We start from the raw sequence: 19,020 nt of genomic DNA, 5'->3' as shown, positions 1-19,020 counted from the left end.
CTTTCCCCTGTCGCCTCAGTTTCATCGTGAGAAGTCTGTCCCTTCCTGATGGACGGCCCACCATTGCCTGGGTGCCAGGCTCTTCCTTCCCGCTGCCCACTTGAAAGGTTTGTCTTGGGCCTGCTCTGCGGGGATCCAGCCTAAGAAGGTGAAACCCAGGTGGAGACCAGCCCAGCCCCTTTCTGGAGTCAGAGGGCTGCCAGGACCAGGGACAGGTGGAAAAACCAGTAGGAGAACATTAGGTTGATCCTGAAGAAATGGTGGGTGGTGGCCATCCTGGGACCCATCCCGGGGCAGTTCCGCTCCCGGAATTGAATGTTTGCTCACATTCAGCACGGCCCAGAGTCCAGCTCCCCGGCCAGCCTTCTACCGCGGCAGCTCTGTCCTTCCCTCAGTGTCCGCGCACTCACGCGTGAGGTGGAACATGCCCTCCAGTCTTTCAGGCTAGTTTGCTGTTCTAGACCTTCGCCTTCTCTTCAAAACTAAGAACGTTCCCTGTTTTCCAGCCCCCTGGTGCCCATAGGGCTCCTTCTGCCCAGGGGCCCCTGACCACCTCAAGCCTGCCTTCTGTCAGAACTGGGAAGAGAGCCATGTGCTGGCTCCCCCACCTGCTGGTCTCTCTCCCCAACCACAGTGCTGGCCCCTAACCTGTTCCATAGCATGTCTAGCTCCCTGGGCCTGGCTCCACGTCCTCCTCCAAGGCAGTGGCACCTCCTTCCCACTCAGCCACTTGAGCAAACTTCAAGACACCTCCTCCCCTGACTTCAGCAATGATGCCAAGGGCCATTAGGCTCCCAGCAGGACTATTTTTAGAGACCCCGTGTCTGTCACGGAGACATTTTTCCCTGTGTGAAAATCTCTCTCCCTCCATCTGCAACAGCCACCCCTACTGACTGCACCTCTCTGCTCTCCCTGACCCAGAGGAAGGGGCCGTGGTCCACTCGGTGCTCTGCCCCACCACTGGAGCCCAGGCGGAGCGGGAGGACCGGTGTCGGCTTGGAGGAGACGCTTGCCCTCTGCACAGCTAGGCTTCCTTAGTTAAAAGTGGTTCTTGCGTGATATTGCTGGATCGATTCATGTATTTATTTTAGTCTGTGGCTGGAGGAGAGCACAAGGGCTCCCCGCTCCCAGCCATTTGGCCTCAGAAGCTGGCCACCATGCTCCTTGAAGAAGGCACAGGCCTGGGACGGTCCTCCACGGGCAGCAGAGGCCGAGAGACCCCCCAGGCCAGGCAGCTCGCCCCGGCCGTGTGCACGCTGCGGGGGGAAAGGGGGGCTGAGCCCCTAGGACTCCCAGTCCTCATCGTCCTCCTCTCCAGGTGGCTGCTGTGGCGGGGGCAGGGGCGGGATGGAGTCTGACATTCGGGCGAAGGCTCCTCCCGGCCCCTCGCTGGCCCCTGGCGCAGGTCCTTTCCCAGAGATACCTGGGGGGGGGGGGGTGGAAGGGGAGGGGGGTTAGTTTGGGATACCAGTTCACCCAGCCGCTAGAGACTTAAAAACAGGAAGGAAAAAGCAGAAGGTGCAGGATACAAAATACCCTGAGGCTCCCAGCCCAGGGAAGGCAGCCAGGCTCTGCTTCCTACCTTTACGCCTCATGACCAGCTTGTTAAAGAGATCTGACATCAGGTCTCCACCTTGGCTTGTGGCTCTCACTGTGGCAGGAAAAAGTCACGGGTCAGATGAGGGGACCAAGGACAAAATCTGCCCCTGGAGTGACCTCCTCAGGGTTTGGTTGTATTTCTCCTCTTTTTGCTCACTAGCCACACCTGCCAGCCCGCTCCCCCCCCCCCCCCGCCCCGGCATCACAGCCAGCTCTTGGAGCTGCCGGCCGTCAGTGGGGCCAGCACTGGGGCACTATTAAACTGGCTGTGAGACAAAGTGGGGAGGTAGGAGGGGCCCCGTTGTATGGACCAGGAAACCAGCCCAGAGAGGATGGGCAGTTTGCCTGAGGTCACAGCGCAAAGCTCAGAAACCTAGCTGGAACTCAACTTCGGGACTCCAGGGCACTGTGGCTTTGGGCCCAGGTGTTCTGTTCGTGCTGCATTTAGGATGCACAGCACGCCTAACCTGCAGCCTCGAGAGGCTTGGAGAAGCAGGACTGAGCTAACCCTTCAGGTCCGCAGTCTCTATAGCAGCTCAGGTCCCCACCCATGTCCTGGGACAGCTCCTGGCAGAGTCTAAGAAGATGCTCTGTTATAGTTTGAGCTGGGTTGAAGGTCTGTCTCCTGGGTGAGGCTCTGTCTCCTATTAGTTTAGAGAGGAAGGTTCTAAGCAGGCTACAAAACCAGGAAGGAACCCCTAGCCCAAACAGGAAGGGTGGGAATGTTAGGGATGGCCGCCCAGGGCTTCCTGCAGACAGCCTGGGGAAAGCATGGGGCAGGTGGGCTGGGTGCTGCCCCTCTGACCTTTGGGGTGGGCAGAGAGCACCCTGTTGGGAGTCTGGTGGAGGCTACAGGAGAAGGTGGCCCTTTCTTTAGAGCCCCCCTACCGGAGTTGGCTGACGATCCTCACCTTGCTCCTGCTCCTTCTGCTTCTTCTTCTCCAGCTTGCGTTCTTTGACGCTGCGGAGCTTGGCCTTGCCGATGCCCCCAGCCTGGCGGATGGACTCCAGCAGAGTGGCCCGGCCACTGGAGGGGTCCACCACTTCCTTGGGAGCTCCCTGGACTGTAGCTGGATGTGAGGGCAGGGTGTGAGGAGGAGGGCTGCTCAGGCAGGCCACGCTGCGGGACAGCCTTGCCCAGCCTGAGGTTCTGGGGGTCCAGAGGCTTCCCCTCAAGCCTAGCTGTGAGAACGGGCTCTTCCTCTTGAAAAAGGAAGCCAGTGGGTGAAGCCGAGCCCTGGGAGACCGTCTGCAGCCTGGATGCTGCCTGCATCTGCCTGAGCTCAGCAAGTCTTATGTCTAGGCACCCCAGGTCCCTCTCCAACGCCACCTGGGCCACCCCAGAGGTGGATCGTGGGAATCTACTGCTGTGCAGACGGTGTCTGAACTTGACACATGAGCCAACATGGGGTTTTTGTGCCGTCTCTGGGTGCTGGAGATAGACCAGGAGATGTCCTGCTTAAACTGAAATCCTGCAATTTAAGGATATGGATATTTTGTTGCTGAAGCTTTCTACTGTTTTCAGTAGCCGCCCTTTTCCCACTGGTGTAAGTGGGAACGGGGGACCACAGCTCCACCTGTCCACGTCCAGGCTCCCTCTGCCCTGGAGATGAGAATTCTGGGGGGGCTACAGACAGTTTGAAAGCCACTATTTCATGAACCCAGTGGAACAAGATTTTGAAATTAGAACTATTCTAGAATTCATGGTCACATAAACCTACAGGAAAGCCTTCAGGGATCCAGAAATTAGAGGCACCCTCAAAGAGCACACGCCCCCTCACTCTGACCCCTCCGTGAACCCTGGTGCTGCTCTTACCTAAAGGAGACACCCCACCACTGCTGTCGTCCTCCCTGGCACCTTGGCCCGGGGAGGCCATGGGCTGGGGTGGCGGTGGGGGAGCGCTGACCAGCACAGCCGGAGCTGGGGGAGGGGGAGGCGGCGGCGGCGGCGGGGGGGGTGCTGTTAGCACCCCATCTTCTGGGTCTGAAACAGAAGTGTGGGAAAGTGTGAGGTGCCTAGGAAAGCGAGTGGCCAAGTAAGGGAGTTCTTGCCCAACTCCTATGCTCAGCTCACCCGGCCTGAACGTCTCGGCCACCTCTGTGTGGAAGGCGGGCAGCTCTGGAATGGTGCCAGGGGCGGAGGGGGCAATGCCGGGGCCCAGGTCAGCACTGTACATGAGGTCATCGGCGATGCCTGGCAGGTCAGGCAGGTAGGATGGCACGTCAATCTCAGGAACTTGGCCCAGGTCGGGCACATAGAAGTAGTTCTCTGGAACCTGCAGGATTAGGTGGGGGGCACGAGTGGGGGCTGAAGGGGGCTTGGGCCCTGCGGTTTGACCTTGGGGCAGTCAGCAGGACCTCGTGCATACCCATGTACAGCAGGGTGGGAGTAAGGGCTCAACGGACCCCTCACTTAGAGGACGCTGGCAGGGCCCCGCTCCTTGTCCGCTACCGCCGCCCCCCCCCCCCCGCCCCAACAGGCATCATCCGGCTCTACCTGTTGCTCCAGCTGCTCCCTCTTGCTGATGGACAAAGGTGCATCGAACAGCTTCTCCTCTGTCTCCGCCCCCAGCATCACGTGGGTCTTTGTTACAGCACCAGCCAGGGGGTCCAGGAAGACATACTTTTTGTACCTACAGAGGTGGGGTGGATGTCGGGCAGTCCATCTGCTCAAAGCCCATGGTCCTGACCCAGCTTTCCTACTTCACTGGGGCCACAGTTAGTCTGTACTGTGGACTCCGAGGCCTTACAAGGTCAATCAAGCTGCTCGGCTCCGGGTTGCCCAGGCTGCAGACTTCTGCACCGGAGTCTGAGGCCCCCCAGGCCCCCACAAAGCCAGGCCAGGCCACCCAGCCACCCTCCCAGGGCCCTGCCGTGTGCCGTACAGGTTCTCAGTAGTGTTGAACAACAGCAAGGAGCTGACGGAGCTGATGTTGCTGGGAAGGCCCCCGAGGCCCTCCTCGGCCTCGTCCTCAGGCTCTGGCTTGGTGTTCACACACACGGGGAAGTATTTCAGCTTCTCCTGGCAGGGGCAGGGGTGGTAACACATGGATGGTGGGCTTCAGGGCCAGGCCAAAGTGACCACCCATCCCAGTCCAAATCCTCTTAGGGAAAAGAACCCTCAGTTCCTCCCCGACACCCAGGGCCGCCTCTGGTCACTCCCCGTTAAGTGTGTGAGCCCATGAGACCTGTAGGGCCCACTCGTCCAGGGGGCGGTGCTTGCTCTGGATCCTGTGGCGGGGGCGTCTCTGCAGGCCAGGGTCCTGGGCACCCGTGAAGATGGAGCCATACTCCTGTAGGCGCTCTGGCGCTGGGTACTTGGCACTGGAGAACACCTGTGGATACAGGGAGTCCGAGGTGCTCCAGAGAGTCTAGGGTTGGGGGAGGTGGTCTGAGCAGAAGGAAAGCTTGAGGTGTGGCTGGGCAAGGCAGGCAGGGACCTGGGCAACGTCAGGAGCATGGGGAGGTGATAGGGATGGGATTTCTGGGACTGCCTGCCAGCCACGGGGACTCAGGGCCACATGGTCTACCTTGATTGCCTTCTTGCTGCCCTTGATCTTCTCAATCTTGGCCTGGGCCAAGGAGACCCTCTCTCCAATGGCCTGTAGCTGCTTCCGGCTGAGCTCTACTCGCTGAGAGATCCTGCCATGGGAAAAAAAAAACCCAAAAACCCAGGGGCTGAGGGCTGCTCCCCAAGCCCCTGCAGTCTCCTGCACCCCTGCATCTATCTGCAAACTTGCAAAGCCAAGGGCTTCGGCAAGGGCCCTTAAAATACAGTGTTACCTGCTTGTCATGGCTGACCTTGAACTGACCTCTGCAGGATCTCTAACCTGAAGGGTCTGGAAATGAGCTCTACCAAGTTCTTGGAGCTCTGGGTAGGAATGGGCAATCACCCTGGCCCCAAGGTGGTACCTGGACGTGCCATCTGTCGGGGACAGGGCCCCTGCTTCCAGGATTTTACAGCTTCAAGCAGGGGCAAGCAGAGAGAAAATCGTCATGACTCCTGTACCTACTCGCCTACTTCCAGATGAGGAGACTGGAGCTCCCAAGGAGGAGGGCTGGGCAAAGCTGGGTCTAAAGTCCCAGACCCAATCACAGGGAACTGCCCTGACACATAATAAATGGCTCACGTGCAAATCCAAAGTTCTCACCATGGTTCTGGTGGCTGTGGTCAGAGTGCTTGCTCGGAGGTTCGGCAGGCCCCAGGGACACACAGTGTCCTGCTCTTCCCCAAACGTGCCAAATGTATTACTGTGGGGCCTCTGCCTCAAACGGAGTGCCGTCCCTGCAGGCAGCCACGGGGCTGGCTGCGTCACCGAGCACGCTCCTCACTGAAGCCTTCCCGCCCACCGACTCTAAACATGCACCTGTCACTTTCCAACCCCCTTCCACACAGAGCCACTTGACATGCATCTATTGCCTATCTGTGCTCCGAGGGGGTGAGGGTTCGGCTTTGTTCCCTACTGTTCTCCCAGCGCCAGCACCTGGAGAGGCTCCCTGAATGGCTAACACCCACGTGCCCTAAACGTAAATGCACAGGAGCCTCACGCTGTCCCACATTACTGAGCAACGGCAAGGGTCTTCTCGCTGCAGAGTTGACTGGCTAAACAGGTGCCAGGGCATCCTCCTCCCGATCGCTCCCCCACCTGCAAGAACACCAGCCCTTGCCCATGGCCACCACGCTTCACATTCAGAGAGGGCGCACGTCGGCACTCACCTGGCAGGAGGGAGCACGCAACTGAGAAAGAGGCAGAGCCGCAGTCTCAAGTTTACGGGGAAAAGGCAGAGGCTGCAGTGGATGGCAGAGGGGCCCCACGGTCTCTGGGGTCAGAGACGATGCACCCAGGGAACGCCAGGATTTCCTTAAAGGTTGAACGGCCAAGGCTCTGGACCAATCTTCCTAAATCAAACCCCACCAACTCTAGAGGATTCTGGTCCCCCAGAGAACCCGCCAGATCAGCCAATTTCACAACCCAGCGGTCTCAGTTCCCTGCAGTCTCCCTGCTTACTCCTGGCTCCTTATGTGCAGGGGGCTCAGTGAGGTGGGGGGCTGGGGTACAAGCAGGGACCCAAAGCAGCTTAGTCTTCCCTGGCAGACTGGGCTGCATGGGCGGCAAAGGAGAGAGAGAACAGAGGGCAGAGTTCCCTTCCAGTGAGAGAACATAGAACCAGACTTGCATGAGCTCCATCTCTTCTGGCAGGAAGAAAGGTCTGCATGCACTGAGAAAGGGTACTCACGCGCAAGCTACCTCCTCCAGCTCCCAGCCCGACCACATTCTGCCCCCGGGGTGTGGAAGCCACCTCAGTGGTTATATGACAACTTGGCGTGAAGTCAACATGGAGAGTGGGAGGGACAGCAGAACTAGAGAGGGACAGAAGCTATTCTGTTCCGTTCTTCCATCAAGGAGAGCAGGGCTGCTCTCTCTAAGTTGCAAACATAAAGCTTAACCATCAACTCCGGCAAAGTTCCAGAATGGATGATTAAGTCGAGGGTCTGTAAGCACTTCGAAGAGAAAGAGGCAGATCCCAGGGGCCAGCATTGTTCTAAAATCACAGGATTTCTTTTTTTTGACAGGGTTATTAGGCTGGTGTATCGGCGGAAAACCTTAAACACAGTGCATCTTGAGTCAGCAAAGATCCTGACGGCTTCTCACAAAATCCTTGGACAAGATGGAGCTATGGGGGTTGGAGGAGAGCACATTTAGGAAAAATCAGAGCCAGATGAGCAACAGCACCCAAAGGGCACCGCTGAAGAACGGACTGATTTCAGCCTTGCACAAAGGTCTCTGGCAAGGCCCCATTCAGCCCACGAAACCCTGGGTTAGTAAACTGGAGATATCAAACGGAGGAGGGCCAAAACGGTCTGCGTGGGGAATCAAGACTCATAATCTTGAGAGGCCGGAAGGATGGACTGCAATCAACAAGATGAAGTTGACAAGCGATGAAGTCCAGCACTTAGGTGTAAAAAGTCCAGTGCACAAACACACAAGATGGAGGGCTGGCAAGGCCTGAGGTTTTGGTTAACCAGAGCTCAGTGAGAGCTAAGAGTGTGTTAAGCAGCTTGAGAAGGAAATGGGATTTGGGGGCACGCAGCTCCCTGTCCCTCCTCCCTTCTTTCAGTAAACAGGGGACATCCACTCTCTTGGGGGCACTAGAGAGAAAACAGACCCCAGACTGTTGAGCTAATCTGTGCTGGGCACCAACCTCTCCACGGCTACATCCCCTTTAAACTGGATCCACATTTTAAGAGGACTCTGAATTCCTTCTAGACTAACTATAAGGTCTGTCTTCATTGCTGTGTCTCTAGCACCTGGGACTGTGCCTGACATGTAACAAATACTGGCTGAATGTAAAGTGACAAGTTCAAGAATGTCCAAAGGAGGGTGATGAGGATGGTGAGGAGGGAGCCACTCATGTCCTACAAAGACGACTGAAGGGTGTTCTGGCTACAGGGTAGGTGACTTAGACAACATGGTAATTCCCTCCATATGTCAAAACCATCACAAGTGCTGGCGGGTGGAAAAGCGATTGCTACTTATTCTGTCGTCCCAGCAGGCTGCAGGAGGACCAGTGGGTGGAGTTACAAGGAAGTAGATCTTGGTTCTGCACAAGGAGAACTTTCTAGTAAACTTTCTTTCTAGGAGAGCTTTGCAAATCAGATTCCAGCAGGATGAGCACCTGTCAGGAATGCTCCAAGGGAGGCTGTGGTGGGCAGGGGAAAGAAGACAGGATTTCCAGGGTTATCCAAGAGGCTACCAGCCCAGTGATGGCCTGCTTGTTGACAAAGCCCCCAGTCAGTCTAGTCTCTCACAGTTGGGAGCCGCGGTGCTGAGAGCGCAGAGCATGGGTGAAAGGGCCCTCACGACAGGCAGTGGCAGTGCCAAAGGCGGCATTAGGAAGGCCCGGCAGGCCACACGCGGCTGGGACGGAGTGCCACGACCGATCAGCAGTGTCCTCCACGCAGGCGGGGGAGCAGTAGCAAGGGGGCGATCTGTTTGCCATTCCTCATCTCCACCCCCTGGCTTGGTGGTCTGCTTCAAGGCAGGTCAGTTTCCAAGCTTACCACTGAAGCCAAGTCCCCAAAACACATTTGTCCAGACCCCAGGGCCGCCTCTGTGGGCGTCAGGAATGGAACTGGCTCAGTCAGTCTGCTCAGAGCCTGGGACGGAGATGAATCAGGGAGCACACATCCCCCAGGGAGATAAGTGACTAGTGTGCCCCACAAACCTGGCTTTAACATCTACTTAGCAGCAGTGTGACCCTGAGCAAGTCACTCAACTGGCCTATGCCTCGGGCCTCTTCAGCTGCGAAACAGGGACGGGGACTTCTATACCATGGAATTACTGTAAAGCTTAAAATGAGCAACCGTGTGCCCAGTGTTCCCATACTAGCGGATGGGTCCTCAGTGCTATTACTACCCACAAGGTTGGGGGGATGAGGGGCTCCAGGCGCTCAGAGGAAAGCAAGAAGAGGCGGTGCTCAGCAGACATGGGGGAGGACGGTCCAGGCCGAGGAGGCAGGCGCTTCACAGGGAACACCGTGGAGGCGGAGGGCAGGGCTACCGGAAGCGGCTCCTGCGGGGGGGGGGGGGGAGGCCCTCCCCCAAGCCCCACAGGGACCACTGCTTGGGCTCCGGGGGCCCCACCTCCCATGCTGACCCTCCCACTCCCTCACAGCCACAGCCCCGCAGCAATCAGCACCCCTGCAGGCCTTCCCACCTGCCCACAGGGGCTGCTGGGGAGGAGGGAGCACCAGCCTCTCCTTGGCCTGGCGGAGCCTGAACCTGCGCCGGCCTTACTTCCTCCGCTCCCGCTGCTGAGGACTGCTGTGCTAATTACGCAGGCAGCTGACTGAGCGCTTCCTAACCTTGGGAGTCACCAGGTGCCAGTCCGCGGAGGAGGGGAGGCAGGGGGGAGAGGCTGGGAAAGGGGGGAGGGAGAGAAACGAGGAAAAGAAGGGAGGAAGGAGGGGTTGGAAAGACCAAGGAGAGGAAGGGGAAAAGCTTGGCAGAGAAAAGGAATCCTTCCCCAGGCGGTAGCTTCCCTGCCACACGAGGGATGACGGGGAAGGCAAGTGATGGCACCCCAACTTCCACACACGGAAGCCATCCGGCTCCTCCTCCCTCCGCCCCTGCAGCCCCCTCTGCCTCGGCATCTAAGTCACGTGAAGCAGGTGATGTCTCTGGACGGCTACTGTGGGGCCTCTCCCAGGTGAGGGAAGGGCAGATCGCCGGGCAGGGAGAGGCGCGGCTCCAGGAGAGCCTGAGAGGCACTTGTCATTCTCTTCAGGCTCCCGGAGGCTCCGACTGCGGCAGAGCAGGAGGAAGGCGGCCAGCTTGGAATGCTAATTTCCCATGAGCTCCCCTACCTGCGGAACTGGGCAGAGGCGCCCCTGGGCTGAGGGGCCTGGGCCTGAAAGGGGGAAGCGGGGGGGGGGGGGGGGGGGGGGGAGGAGACAGATACCCACCTGTCCCTTCTGTACAAGAAGTTTTCAAGCCGGTGGAATAAGTTTGAGGGGGAAGATTCCAAGCCGGGGTCACGCCGCCCCCCCCACAAAAGCCCATGAAAAATGAAAAGCCCCCGGGGTGTGTGGACTGCTGCAGGATGGGGGGAGGGGTGGTGGTGGGAGAAGCAGGGAATAAGGCTGGGCCTAGGCCAGCACCACCCTCACCAGCCCCGCCCCCTCCCTTTCCTTCATCCTGTTCCCAATCTGTCACCATGTCCTGTCATTATTCCCTCTGAAATGTCTCTTATCCAGCCCTCCCTGCCTGCAGCCTCACCCCTTCCATGCCTTGACTGCAACAACAGTTCTCAGTGCGTCCCTGGAAGCCCCTGCCTCCCCTCCTGGCCACTCTGTGATGGCTGCCGGCTCAGCCTTCCCTCAGCCCTTCTGTCACACCCTTCCCTGATGCAGAGCCTCCCGCGGCTCCCTGCAAGGCCCGAATCAAGGGCAAAGCCCTGTCCTGTTAAGGGGAAGCCCTCACGGGCCCTAAGTTACTTACCCTAACTGCTCACTCGCCCCACCATCCGTCCCCCTCCCTCTGCCCTGGCACATTCCCGCAGCACTGAGGAGCACAGAAAGAAGCCAGGGGCCAGGTCCCAAGGGCGCACACTCAGAGGGGGAAGCAAGGCCCGCGGACACACAGAAAGTTGACTCTTCACACCCTGTTCTGCAGTGCAGGAGCTGAATGTCTGGGGCAAGCAGCAACGTCTGCACTCCCAGTACAAAACGCCCCCCCCCCCCCCCCCCCCGTTCAGGCCAGCCTCCCCTGGGGAGCCTGGGATACACCATGCTCCCCATTCAGGCCCCTGAGCCTTTGGGGGTCTTTCTAGACCCCACCAGAGGCTCTGCACACCCACATTCCTACCCCTGCCTAACCATGACCTATCCCTCCTACGGCCTGGTTCATGCCCCTCTCCTTCAGGAGGCCTCCCTTGACCATGTGTGGTAGGCAGGCAGGTTTCCTCTCTAGCATCCACTTCCTCCTTACTCAAGTAAGGGCCCTCCTTTCCTTTGGGGAACCCACTGCTCCCACAGGCTCAGTCCCTGCACTTCAGGTGGGGCTAAAGCCAGGGCTCAGGAGTAATGCACGTTAGGGGGTCTAAGCCCATCAGTGTGTCATGCCCTCTGCCCCTGCAACGGGCTCTGGGATAGACACAAGAACCCAGCCAGGCCAATGGGCCTTCTGAGGAGATGCCGACACGGAGGGTGTCCCTCTTTTCTACTGGACCTGAATGTGAGTGCAGGAGCTCCGGCCCTGCTGGAGAGCAAGGCCTTTCTGGGAATGGGGCTGATGGAGAAGCAACAAGCTGGATGGAATGAAAGAAAAATCAGGTACTGACGACATCGGTTAAGCCCTGCAACTCTAAATCCTGCTCTACTGACTGCTTACTGTTTGCCTAAACTGGTTTGGGGAGTTCCGATTCCTACTTATTGTCTCTTTTCTGGATCCCTAGAAGCCGACACAGTTCATGCTACACACTGAAGAATCCATCTAGACTTAGTGTTTTCCCCATTCTAGACTATAAGATCCTTGAGGACAGGAACCAAGTTGCACACATCGTCGGGACCCCTCAGGGTCCAGCACGTTTGGCACATGGTGGGAGGTCAATGGAGTGACCAGGCACTGGGCTCCTGAGAGGCACCCTAAGCCCCCTGGACCATGCCTAGCCGCTCGGAGGGCCCCCCGTCGCTCACCGCTTTCTCCCAAGAGATAAGACTTCCTGCCCTCTTTTCATTCCATCTCTGGGCACAGGGACATGACACTGTCTACAGATGCCAAATACCAGGAAGGGAAAGGAAAGTATGCTAAAACTCCAGTGCTCCCTTAGAGAAAGGCAAGCATACAATCACAGTCCTGGTGAGAAAACGGATTGTTTTTTGCCTCCATTTCAGTCACTGGGCATGGGGTGTCTATCATCTGGGACTGATGGCTCTTAAAGGCCTGTGTCCTCTTGCTAATGTGCTCCTTGGGCATATTTAGCACAAATATAAGCACGGAAAGGGCACATAACACTCTAACACTCTCCGTACTACTGATAGCACGTTCATGGGGGGGCCACGACCGGCAGCAGAGGATCGGGGCTGACAGCAGCAGGTGAAAAGCGGGAATGTTTCCTGAATGCCTACTAGCTGCCAGGTGCTTTAATTCCTTCCCAAGTTTCAATTTACTTAATCTTCAGCACAATCCTATGAGGAAGGTAGCATCATTAACACCATTTGATAGATGGGAACACTGAGGCTTAGCGAGATTAAGTAACCTGCTCAAGTTCACAGGGCGAGCCAGTGGGGAAGCCAGACTGGAGGCCCCGCAGGCTGCTCCGCGCCAACCCCCTTCACCACTCCGGGGCACGGTCCCCTGCTGACATCTATAGTCTGGATAGGCTTGGGCAGGGAGGGGAGTCGGTGGGCGCGTCAGAGGCTGAAGAGTAAGAGGGTCTGGTGTTTATACCACGTCTAACGGAACACAGTGAACCCATTTTCTGCTCCCATGGGGGAAGGCTTCTGGGAGGAGGCCGGCTTCCCGGTGGTGAAGGGGAGGTTGCACGGTGAAGTAGCTGGGGTTTCCTGGTCTGGGGAGGGTGAGGGGGTCACTTGGACCACGGGAGGGACCTCAATCAGACAATGACTTCCCACGGTGGGGGATAAAAGGGCCCTGTGAGAAGGCATGGGGTGGGCCCCAGGAAGGAGATCTGAGCCCCATCTCAGGCTTCTTAACAGCCAGAGAAAGACAAAGACCTGTACGTAGGACAAAACCTGGGACCTTTGGAAGGAAACGGCAAACACCATTAACTCACGTTAAATAACCACCGAGTGAAAATCATTATGGCCCAAGGGTTGTGCCAGATAAGCACTGGCAACTCTCCCACTCAAAACCGTCATCACCCCTCAGGCCCTGCCTAGCTCACCGGCTTCGTGACCCCCTCAGCTCCTCACTCCTTGCTCCGGCCACACTGGCTTCCATTCAGGTCCTTTCCACCTCAGGGCTTTAGCTCATGCCCTTCTTTCTTCCTGGAATAGTCTTCTTCTCAATCTACCCCCTCACAATAACTCCGACTCACCCTTCAATTTCCCCATACATGTTTTCCTCACATACGCCTTCCCCGATACCCGCCCTCCCAGACCAAGTCAGGCCTCCTGTTACCAAGTCCTGTAACATCTTATCTCCCCTTCACAGACAGTGGTAATTCCAGAGTCTGGAGCCACAGTACCTGGGTGTGGGCCCTGGCTCTGCCACTTGGGCAAATCTCTTAGCCGTGCCTCAGTTTCCTTATCTACAGAATGGAGAAAACAGCATCTCCTCATAAAGTTGTTCTGAGGGTTAAATGAGTTAATACACTCAGATCCACGGTAGCACGTGGTTCATGCTACACGACTATCAGTTCTTACAAAACTATCATAAATAGGTCTTAATCACAATTGTGATTAAAGAACTAATCATGCCTGTGGTTAATCAGAGTCCGTGTCTCCTGCCAGAGTACAGGCTTCCCCCGCTCTCCACAGCAGAGTGTTCCCGAGAAACCTCCCGTAAGCTAGAATGACGTGAAGTGAAGAAGCAATGATCAGTTCATGAAAGTGAGAATCCGCTTCGGATTTCTTCCAGTTAGTGAACCCAGGTACAAATGTCTGGTCTTTCATCAAAGAAAGTGGCAGAACGTGATCTTTCTGATTGTGGGGGAAACCTGTATACTCTCCAGTTAGGAGAGGGACACGGCCTTACTCCTTGCTGTAACTAAAGACAGCAGCATGATGCCTTGCACACAAGTGTTGAATAAATATTCAGGATACGAGTGATATGCAGGAATGAGTGAGGACATAGGCAACCCCCCCCCCGCACCCCCGTGGGAGAAGGTCAGGAATTGGGAGAGGAGCACTACCTCTGGGGCCTGTGGATCCACAGGGAACCGGGCGGACTAAGTGGGACAGTAAGCAGTGAGCTCCTACGAGCGCTTACGAGAAAGAGCTTCTAAGATGGGCTCCTACCTTGGGCCCCCTGGGCACAGGGAAGCCAGCCGAATCACCAAGATCAGCAAAAGGGCCGCAGGGTGCACGCTGACTGCCCAGCCCCTAATCAGGTGCGGGTGGGTGGCAGCACCCACCTGCTAAAGATGTCTCCAGAGACCTTCTGTAGGTACTGCAGGGCATCCGCCACCTGCTGGATGGCCTCCTCCCGCCGTAGGTCTGGCTGGATGAGGGGCACTGCATAAGTCTGCCCCGCCAACGAGTGCTGGGTCCTCGTGGGAGTCATGGTGCCTGTGGGTGGGAACCAGAGCATGAGGGGCCAGGTGCCGGGAGAAGAGAGCCCTGCCCCCCACCCCAACTGTCTGCCACAGGCCCGCCCTGGGGCAGGTGGGGAGTGGAGGACAGAGCAGTGGCTGGGAGGCCAGGAGCTCCCAGGGGCTGGTACTCTGTTGATGCTCCTGGAGTAAATGAGGGAGGGAAAGTGGTAGCAACAACAGAGACTGAAGCGAAGCGGTCAGAGAAAGTGCTTGCTGCTCTCCTACGTACCCTTTCCATACGTGATCTCATTTCAACCTCCCAAGCCTGGTTGAACAAGAAAGAAACCCTGGCTGCAGAGTTAAAAAGAGGCTGGAAGCAGAGAGATGGATTTGGGGGGCGGGGGTGGGGGAGGGAAATGCCTGTGTCAACTGCCAAATGATACCCAGGTCTAGAAAAGCACAGGAAATGCGGGCTCCTGGGTTCTTCTCACTTTGACCCCAAGGAACTCAGGACCTATTCCTGAGACAGGAGAGGTAGTGGCTGGTGACCCGGCATATGCCAGTGTCTGGGCTCTGCTCTCCCAGGCTATGGCTAAGGGGGGCCAGGAGGAAGGAGGGGCATGTGGGGGTGGGGGACAAGAAGGAAAAACACTCCTTCCAATTGCAAGATGAGGGCAGAGTCTATTTATACTGGGTTTAATTAACTCCGCTCCCTGGTGCCACTAAAGCAGCAATCACGCTGCAGACGGCACTGATTTGATTGGCAAGAGATGTACCAGGCAGAATATTAAGGCACCGGGCCCCTATAAATAGGCCTAATCACAGCCCCTCAGTAGAAGACGGTGAGGAAGACATTAATCAGACCTGGCACTGCGCTACATACCTGTTCTCTTCGGCACCATGTTGGGGCCCCTGAGTGCAACAGAGGTGGAGGTGGGGCAGGGTAAGTGCGGCAGGGAGGGCTGAGGAGGCTTCACGTGGGCTTAAAGAGCAGTGTGACTCTGGGTAAGTCCCTGCCTTTTCTGCATCTCTGATTCTTCCCATTTCCCATTCTGCAGACTGAGAATGACACCGCTAAGATGTGGTTATTCCCAACGCAGCACACCATCTTCTCCAAGCCGGAACTTACTCCTTTGCTCCCTCTGCTGGCTTCCCCAGCCCTTCCTTCTACCCCCGCCTGTTCCCTCCTACCCGGCCTACACCGGGACTCCTCAAGATCTGAAATGACCAGTCTGCTCTTCCACTTCTTCTCGGGCAGTGACATCCTCAGCTTCCCAGACCCGAAGCTGCCTAGAATCCTCATGAGGGCCGGGGAGTTACTCACCTCCCCACTTCTCTTCCCTCCTATCAAATGGCCAAAGTGGGGCCAGCTGACACCTAACTCAGGAACCCAACCCTCTGAGACCACCGCACTCCTTTCAAGAAGCCCCCCCATTTATATTCATATTGATGCAAATTTGCTGGCCTCTCTAACTTAATTCTGCACCTCGGTTTTCCCATCTGTAAGCTCAGGAGAGGATAAAAGGTAGAAGATACTCTCCGTGCACACCTTGAGATGCATTCCTTGTAAGTTACCCCAACTGTTTGTGTATGTGCACAGAAGGGGGTCGTACAGGAACAAATCTCAACAAGGAAGTAGCAGGTCCATTCAAGAATTAAGAGACTGAGTACAGCTGGTTAATGGTTTACTCCTTCTTTTAAAAAAATTTTTTTAAAAGATTTTATTTATTTGACAGAGGAAGACATAGCGAGAGAGGGAACACAAGCAGGGCGAGTGGGAGAGGGAGAAGCAGGCTCCCCGCTGAGCAGGGAGCCTGATGCGGGGCTCGATCCCAGGACCCTGGGATCATGACCTGAGCCGAAGGAGACGCTTGACGACTGAGCCACCCAGGCGCCCCCGGTTTACTCCTTCTGTCTCCAAACATCTACGGATCAACTATTAGACGCCAGCCAGGATCACAACAAAGATGAATAGGACACTATGCTCTACGTAGAAATGGCTTCAAAAACAACACGACAGGATAAGTGCTCTAATTCAGCCACAGTACAGTGCTAGGGAAGAAGCACCGAGGAAGGAGTGATCCACCCCTCCAGAGGTTAAGGGAGTCAGCACAAGGCTCTCAGCAGACACGGCATCTCCCTACGAGGCCTGGGGAGAGCATGCCAGGTAGAAGGGCTTGAACAAAGGTGTGTAGGGAACGGCAAGTGGTCTTGAATGATAAGGGTATAACTATCCTTGGGCCATTAGCAGGAAAAAATAAAGCAGCCAAACCGTGATAAACACTGCGAACCGCCTTAAGAAGTTTGCTCTGAAGCCCTTAGGCCCGATCTGTCCAGTATGGTAGCCTGTAGCTGCATGTAGCCTGCCCGAGTGGAGGTGCAGTGTTAAGTGCAAAATGTACACCCTCATTTCAAAGACTTAGTAGGGGAAAAAATGTAGAATATCCCGTTAAAATTTTTATATGGATTACAGGCTGAAATGACCATATTTTAGATACACAGGGTTAAAGAAAATCTATTACTAAATCTATTTCACCTGTTTCTTTTTACTTGTAAATGTGGGGCTCACATCATATTTCTATTTGATGCCACCACCTTACAGAATCTAGTAAAAACCATGGACCTATCCAGAAAATGAACAGACACCATACCCGCCCGCCAGGGCTGTTTATAATCTCGGAAGTGCATGGAATCCTTCCGGCAAACCATCCCTGGCCACCCAGCTCCCAGGGTCCTCAGCCCAGGTTAACGGCAACGGCGTGGGCAGTCAGGAAGCAAGCGCGGTGAAAGCCGTGAGCGAGAGGTCAACCAAGAGGGGCCGGGGAGGGAAGGGGTCCGAGGATTCAGTGGAGCCCGCTCGCGGGGCCCAGAGACGGTGCAAAGGCACGTGAGGGTCACGGGACCCGGCGGGCCGCGAAAGGAAGGGAGGGCTGGAGCCCGGGGCCCCGAGTCCCGCGGGCCGGCAAGGGTCCTCCCGGCGCCCCGGCCTCGGCCTCACGCCGCGGGGCGGAACGGCTCCCGGGGCGGGGCCCGCCAGACTGGGGGCAGAGGCCCGGCGCCGCTTCCGGACGGGCGGCGCGCTGGGCGGCGGGGTGGGATGGAAGCCCGGGCGCAGGCCTGTGCGGACGGCCGCCGCCGCTGGGCCTCCCGCGGAGGCAAGGGCGCGGCGGCTCCCGGGCCTCGCCGTCCGGCTCCCATCGCCAGGCCCGGCCTCCCGGAGCCCCTCCCTCCCCGTCCCCGCACCGCCCCGGGGGCCCCGCGCCCTCCCCGCCGCCCGCTCCTCACCTGCGCGCCGCCCGCAAGCCCGCCGCCAGCCGCTCCGGCCGCCGAGCTTCCGCTGCGCCCGCTCCGCCGGGTCCTGGCGCCGCCGCTCCGCCTCTCCGGGAGCTCGGCCGGCTGGCGGAGCTCTGGGCGGCCAGTGGCGGGCCCCGGCGCGGAACCGCCCCCCGCCGCACCCCTCGCGCGTATTGCGGGCTATCCGGCCGCCGCGAGCCCTCGCCTTTCCCCGCGCCCCGTCTCCTCGCCGCTTTCCGCTCGGGCCCGGCCCCGGGCTGCCCGCCCCCTCCGCCCGTCCGCCCCTCAGCGCCGCCCCGGCTCCCGACCCCGGCCGGGTCCCGGAACCGCCCGCCCTCCGCCCGCGCGCGCCCTGCTGCCGGGGCTTCGCCTCTGGGGCAGACGGCCGGCCGGCCGGAGGGTGGAGTGGCGGGCGTGCGGCGGGTGGGGTGATGGTTTCATGCGTACAGACTTTCTGTTTCTCTCTGCGGTTTCTCTGACCGCATTGGACTCAGGCTCCTCTGAATCCTCTGCCCAAACAGGCTTCGACCTGCATCGCCAGGCTGTAGCGAGAACCCTGCGAAGTCGCTCTAGCGGAATCCCCTAGTCTCTACGTCAGATCACCCTCCATTTTTTCTGACCACGTGCCTCATCCCCCACGATCCCCCCGCTGCTAGCCCTTCGCCCCCGGCCGAGCTCCTCAGCAAGAATCCTGTTGGTCAGCTGAGCAAAGAATTACCTACCCTCCTAGTGATTTTCCATCCACCGCCCCCACCCCCGCCCCAGCCTGCTCCTTGGCTATAAATCCCCACTCGTCCATGCCGTGTTTGCAAGTGACCCTGCTTCTGTACCGAGGTCTCTCCCTCTGTTGCGAAGTCCTGAATAAAATCTCTTTTTACTGCTACTGTGCAGCTCTGGTTTCCTTTGACACGTCAGTTTGGGATGATGAGAAAGTTCTGGAGATTGGTAGTGGTGATGGTTGTACAGCAATGTGAATGTGCTTAATGCCACTGAACCCATACACTTAAAAATAGTTAAGATGGTCCATTTATGTTATGCGCGGGTTACAACAATAAGAAATAAAGCCAGGTGGTATTTTTAAAAGACTAAACAAAAATTTAAATATATAAAGGAAGCATCAGTCCAGAGATCCTGCAGCAGCCCCTCCTGAAATCCATTTCTTTGTCTCAAAGTTCTTGGCCCCTGTCTTTTAGGGTTGCCTAAATTAGATAAAGAGATAAAGAGATAAAAATACAGAACACCAAGTTAATTTGAATTTGAGATAAAAAATGAATATAGATACAGATATCTATGTAGATATAAATATCCCAAACTAGGCAAGAGACACACTTGCACTTAAAAATTATCATTTACTTGAAATTCAAAATTAAGTAGATGTTTGATATTTTTGTTTGCTAAATCTTGCAAA

General features: G+C 57.0%; 2 protein-coding genes across 8 annotated transcripts in view; one reads left to right on the top strand and one right to left on the bottom strand.

The window, feature by feature from the left end:
• DDX11 (DEAD/H-box helicase 11) overlaps window positions 1–8,234 on the top strand; it is a 41,530-nt gene extending 33,296 nt beyond the window's left edge. For 3 of the 6 annotated variants that reach the window (XM_088025868.1, XM_088025866.1, XM_088025867.1), the window contains one exon: window positions 20–1,235. In XM_088025868.1, the coding sequence (XP_087881994.1) occupies window positions 20–49 (30 nt within the window). In that variant the 3' untranslated portion in view covers window positions 50–1,235. Of the gene's footprint in view, window positions 1–19; window positions 1,236–7,174 lie in introns of those variants that run through there. The other 3 variants (XR_015768815.1, XR_015768814.1, XM_028121084.2) reach the window with 3 other exon arrangements.
• Window positions 1,057–17,824, bottom strand: WASHC1 (WASH complex subunit 1). Of its 2 annotated transcripts, none has more exons than XM_028121089.2 (11): window positions 17,604–17,824; window positions 14,199–14,352; window positions 5,130–5,241; window positions 4,788–4,934; window positions 4,485–4,621; window positions 4,097–4,232; window positions 3,674–3,875; window positions 3,416–3,583; window positions 2,511–2,669; window positions 1,583–1,651; window positions 1,057–1,423 (listed from the first exon to the last, which is right to left on the bottom strand). In XM_028121089.2, exons 2-11 carry the CDS (start codon window positions 14,345–14,347, stop codon window positions 1,284–1,286), a joined length of 1,419 nt encoding a protein of 472 aa, XP_027976890.1. In that variant the 5' UTR covers window positions 14,348–14,352; window positions 17,604–17,824; the 3' UTR covers window positions 1,057–1,283. The 2 variants fall into 2 exon arrangements, with proteins under 2 accessions (XP_027976890.1, XP_027976889.1); XM_028121088.2 differs by lacking the exon at window positions 17,604–17,824 and adding an exon at window positions 15,202–15,969.
• Between the last annotated feature and the right edge of the window lie 1,196 nt (window positions 17,825–19,020).

Source organism: Eumetopias jubatus, unplaced genomic scaffold, assembly GCF_037043125.1.
Source record: "Eumetopias jubatus isolate StellerSeaLion01/CBP00866 unplaced genomic scaffold, mEumJub1_p1.0 scaffold_8, whole genome shotgun sequence".
NCBI lineage: Eukaryota > Metazoa > Chordata > Mammalia > Carnivora > Otariidae > Eumetopias > Eumetopias jubatus.
The sequence above is the reverse complement of the archived record's forward strand: the minus strand, read 5'-3'. Positions and strand labels throughout refer to the sequence as shown.

What these genes read in the sequence shown, in the direction of transcription:
- WASHC1 (XM_028121088.2), bottom strand. An exon ending in GGGAGCAGCTGGAGCAACAG is followed by an intron (nt 3,876 to 4,096) that starts GTAGAGCCGGAT and finishes CTAATCCTGCAG; the next exon opens with GTTCCAGAGAACTACTTCTA. An exon ending in TGGTGGGGTGTCTCCTTTAG is followed by an intron (nt 2,670 to 3,415) that starts GTAAGAGCAGCA and finishes CCTCACATCCAG; the next exon opens with CTACAGTCCAGGGAGCTCCC.